This window comes from Notothenia coriiceps, unplaced genomic scaffold (assembly GCF_000735185.1).
Source record: "Notothenia coriiceps isolate Sejong01 unplaced genomic scaffold, NC01 NC01_scaffold00018790, whole genome shotgun sequence".
NCBI classification, from domain to species: domain Eukaryota; kingdom Metazoa; phylum Chordata; class Actinopteri; order Perciformes; family Nototheniidae; genus Notothenia; species Notothenia coriiceps.
In genome coordinates this window covers 1-4,258 of record NW_011351491.1, presented here as the reverse complement: position 1 = coordinate 4,258, position 4,258 = coordinate 1, and the positions used below count along the sequence as shown (strand labels likewise).

Here is a 4,258-nt window from a genome sequence, read left to right as displayed (position 1 = left end):
AGAGAGCGGGGCATAGAAGTTATCCTTCTGCGCTGCGTTGCGTGCATGGCTTCCTTGTGCAGGGGGAGACGCGCTCTGCCGGCGGTCTCGTTCAGGATCCGAAAATACAATTTAAATATTTTTGCACACTTATTCCTAGTGTGCCACTGGTTTACGGTCCCGCCAGGGGTTGCCGACCCCTGCACTACAGGATAAGAAAAACCCGAAAAATCATAATAGGGCCTCTTTCAAATACACAGGAAACCATGTTTTATGTCCTTAAAACACAAGATATATTCTCCAGGTAATTAAGAAGTCCTAGTGTATCCACTATGCAAAGAAAGGTCATACAGATAAACTATACCAGGCGAATTTAATAAAGGCAATGTCAACATCCGGCTGCAAATGTCCTACAAGACTCATTTCAAAAGGATCATGATGGTATCGGTGTGTGGGGGGGGTGCATGTGGTTTAACTCTGAATTCACTCTGTCTCTCAGAACATGGACACTTCCCGACTTCTCCTCCTCGTCTACATGGTGATAACTACATCTGAATGTTCAGGTAGGGTAATATTATGATCTGTTTACTCCAACCACGTTATCGACCCACCCATCCAGTTAATACACTCCTAGAGGACGTGGCGGAAGTATAAAGTATAAATCAATATGATACATTAAACACGTTAAACCCTCATTATCAGAGATTTTGAAGAATTTGTTTTGGATTTGACTTGACTGCACTGGCTGGATTGAACAGTATACTATAAAATAACAATTAGGTAAAAGCTGTTTATACATATACACATGTTGTTGTGCTAGTGCAAGTCCAAAGCAGGTACATACTGTGGTGATGCACAGCCGTGTTGTAGTTTGTTTATAGCCCAGCTTTAGCTTTTTACTTCTGCCGATTACTTTTAAGCTTCAAAAATAACAAAGTGGCACCAGAACTTGTTAAGCATCATAAGATTGTGTTGGCCAAGGAGCTTTTTTTGTGCATTATTCCAAAATCCATTGGAAAAATCCCATTGCTTTTTGTCAAGGCCTACAAAAACGCATCCTTACTGCACCACTCTATTTGTTGTAAAGCTAGCATTTCGTATTTTATAAACTTTTTCATTAATTTGTCCTTCACTCTAATCAACACTCTAATAATGAAAAGCCGGTCTACCTGTACATTTACACGACCAAGAAAGATGAATACCATCATCTTCATAAAGCTCATCTCTTCCATCTTTTCTCCACATTTTCAGAGACAGCAGAGCCCGGATGTCACAAACTTGACACAAAAACTCGCAAACTTAATGAAGGGGAGGCGTTTCATTTTGTGCATGACAATCTCGACATCAACGTGCCCGATGAAGAGATCACATGGTTCAATAATAACCAGACTGAGATCACTGCTGACGAAAATGAGACCGTGCATTACCACGGTCGATCTCTCTTTTTCTTAAACCTTCTCCCCGAGGACTCTGGATTGTACAGCACCCGGTGAGGATACTAAAATTGACTCTTGATCGACCTTTTCTCCACAGAAATTATCTGTAAACATGTTCCCTGGTTTTGAATCAATCTATTTCTTCCCCTCAGGCATAACACATCATCAGGGAAGTGTACAAACTATACAATAAGAGTTTACGTCCTCAAGAAATTCGTCTTCGAACCTATCATTAACTCTGACATTACCAAAAAGGTCAGATGCCCAAGTCATGTCAGCCACACATGTACCACATTGAGAGGAGAACTCACCTGGAACAAGGTACCTGCATTGTGTGTGAATAGAAAGTATGTTTATAGGTTATAAAAGAGAAATATGCACTTTTGACCCAAATGTTCGAAACTGGTGAACAGATTAACCAGTTTTTAGGTAATTTAGGTAATTTAGGTTTACTTAAAGGTGGGGTAGGTCATTTTGGAGAAACTAGCTCGAGTGCGCTAGAATTTGAAAATACACAACCGGAAAAAATCTGCCTCTTCCTTTTTTTTACTGTATTTATTGTCAAAGCATTTAATGTATTCATTGCTATCGGGATGTTAAGAGCATTCCATGGAATATAAATGTTTCTGAAATAAATTACGTACCCCACCTTTAACAGATTAAGTAAACCTACATTTAAAAACAGTTCCATTCTTTTTTTTGTTTTGATTTTCGCTGTCATTTTTCACAGATACATTTTGATTAGCTTCAACAATTTTGTGGATTACTAAGCACTAATTATAAGTAAAGATGTACCTGTCCTGTGCTGAGTTATATTATTTATTTGTGTGTGCATGCATCTGTATTTAATCAAAACATTGAAGCTTTGAAAACACATCTTATTTTCCTCAATTGATAATCACTAAATAGGGATTTTTTTCCCTCCCAATATAAACATTTTATTCATTTCCCTATTTTTGCATTACGATTATGTTCAATGCAACATATACTGACATGTAAACAAAAGAATATTGCAAAAAAGATTGAATCCTATTTCTGTTTTTCATTTTTTGAACGGGATTATTACATAAATCTATCTTCTGTCCTTTTTTAAAATACCTTTCCTATGACACGCTTAATTGTTCTCCTCCTTTCATTTGTGCCCCGGCTTCAGGACAACAAGACCCTTCATGGTCAAAATGAATACACTCTTTGGGTTGAAAATGCTAAGAAAAAGGACGAGGGAATCTACACCTGCGTTTGCACCTGGACACACAACGGCAAGAAGTACAACACTTCAGGACATAGGAATCTAACAGTTCAAGGTGAGACAGCATTTTAAGGTAAATTGGATAAAAAGTTCACAAATAAAAGTGAAGTAAATTTAGCATGTTGGGAGCTGGTATTATTCTTTATTTAGGAAGTCAAAAGATAACGATATAACCAGTGGTGAGAGAAGTATTCAGATGCTTTAGTAAAAAACATTATTGTCAAAATACTTCATTACGAGTAAAAGTCCTGCATTCTAAATCTTATTTAAATACAAAAGTACTACCAAATGTAATGAAAGTATAACAAGTAGAAGTTATCATTGTGCAGAACAATTGCAAAATGTGTGTGTATAATTATATTTATATATGTAACATTTTCTAGATAATATTGTTGCATCACTTAGCATTTTACTGTTGTGAACAAACACAGTTATGATTTACTTTTTGTAACATATTTAAGTAATTTGACTCTTTCATGACTTAAAGAGTTTAATTTTAGAGATGCATTTTGTTAAGAATAGCTATTAGATAAATGTAGTGGAGTAAAATCACACTGCTCCCTTTTAAATGTCGTGGAAAAGAAGTATAAAGTAGCATAAAAGGGAAATTGTACCTCAGTATATTTTTATATATTTGAGTAAATGTACTTAGTTACTTCCCAGGATATGAAATTGAAATGTGAAAGTCATCAAGTGTCCTGAAAAGTCTCGTAAAGGAGCTCCGATCACTAAGTTTGTTTTTGATTGTCTGCAGGAGTCAAGGTGTCCTACCGTAAATTACAGATCATCTCACCGACCAACGAGGAGCAGCTTGCTGATGAAGGTATGAACAGCTGATAACTCCACAGTGCTTAGCTTCATAACCCTGAAAATACAACAACTCCTTTATTTAAAAATGATACCTATGTGTTAACGACTATTGCATTAAAGGTGGGGTAGGTAATTTTGGAGAAACCAGCTTGAGTGAACTAGAATTTGAAAATACACGACCGGAGAAAATCTGCCACTTCCTTCAGACTTCCTTACAGAGCCCCTCCTCCAACACACACGAACGCGCACATGACCAATGAGGGCACGAGATAGGTTTGTGCACAGATGTAAGGCTGACAGGCAGGTAGGCCATCCAGTTACTTTAGCCGGGCCGGCTCAGATGATTGGTCGTAGTTTTTACAGCGCCACGGCTTCCACAGATGAAATTTTTTTATGGATTTGTTGTCAAAGCACTTCAGATATTCATTGCTATCGGGACGTTAAGAGCATTCCATGGAATATAACAAAAAGTGTATCTCGAGCCGGTTTCTCAAACGTACTTACCCCACCTTTAATACTGCTTTTAAGTGAATAATCTGTTGGTTGTTAGAATCACGCTGTTAACGGGGCAGCATCAACATTTATTTTGAATATCTAAAAAAAACAATAGAATTTAATGTTATTTTATATAAAGATAATTTTCACAGCTTTACCTCACTGTCAGACCTCTCTCTCCAGCAGGGAACCAGAGCCATGACCTGTGGTCTCATCAAAGCACTGACCTGTTTTAATTGTTCTTAAAGATCTCTATTATACTCTTTTTCATCAATATATTATAGGTCTC

At 37.1% G+C, this 4,258-nt stretch overlaps 1 protein-coding gene across 1 annotated transcript; it reads left to right on the top strand.

Annotated features, from left to right (window-relative positions):
• Positions 1–462: 462 nt before the first annotated feature.
• Positions 463–3,507, top strand: LOC104951249 (interleukin-1 receptor type 2-like). The gene is made up of 5 exons (XM_010777888.1): positions 463–542; positions 1,231–1,468; positions 1,568–1,736; positions 2,569–2,719; positions 3,419–3,507. Exons 1-5 carry the CDS (start codon positions 482–484, stop codon positions 3,499–3,501), a joined length of 702 nt encoding a protein of 233 aa, XP_010776190.1. The 5' UTR covers positions 463–481; the 3' UTR covers positions 3,502–3,507.
• The last annotated feature ends 751 nt before the right edge of the window (positions 3,508–4,258 follow it).

What these genes read in the sequence shown, in the direction of transcription:
- LOC104951249 (XM_010777888.1), top strand. Translation starts at nt 482, where the DNA reads ATGGACACTTCCCGACTTCTCCTCCTCGTCTACATGGTGATAACTACA. An exon ending in TCTGGATTGTACAGCACCCG is followed by an intron (nt 1,469 to 1,567) that starts GTGAGGATACTA and finishes TCTTCCCCTCAG; the next exon opens with GCATAACACATCATCAGGGA. An exon ending in GAGAACTCACCTGGAACAAG is followed by an intron (nt 1,737 to 2,568) that starts GTACCTGCATTG and finishes CCCCGGCTTCAG; the next exon opens with GACAACAAGACCCTTCATGG.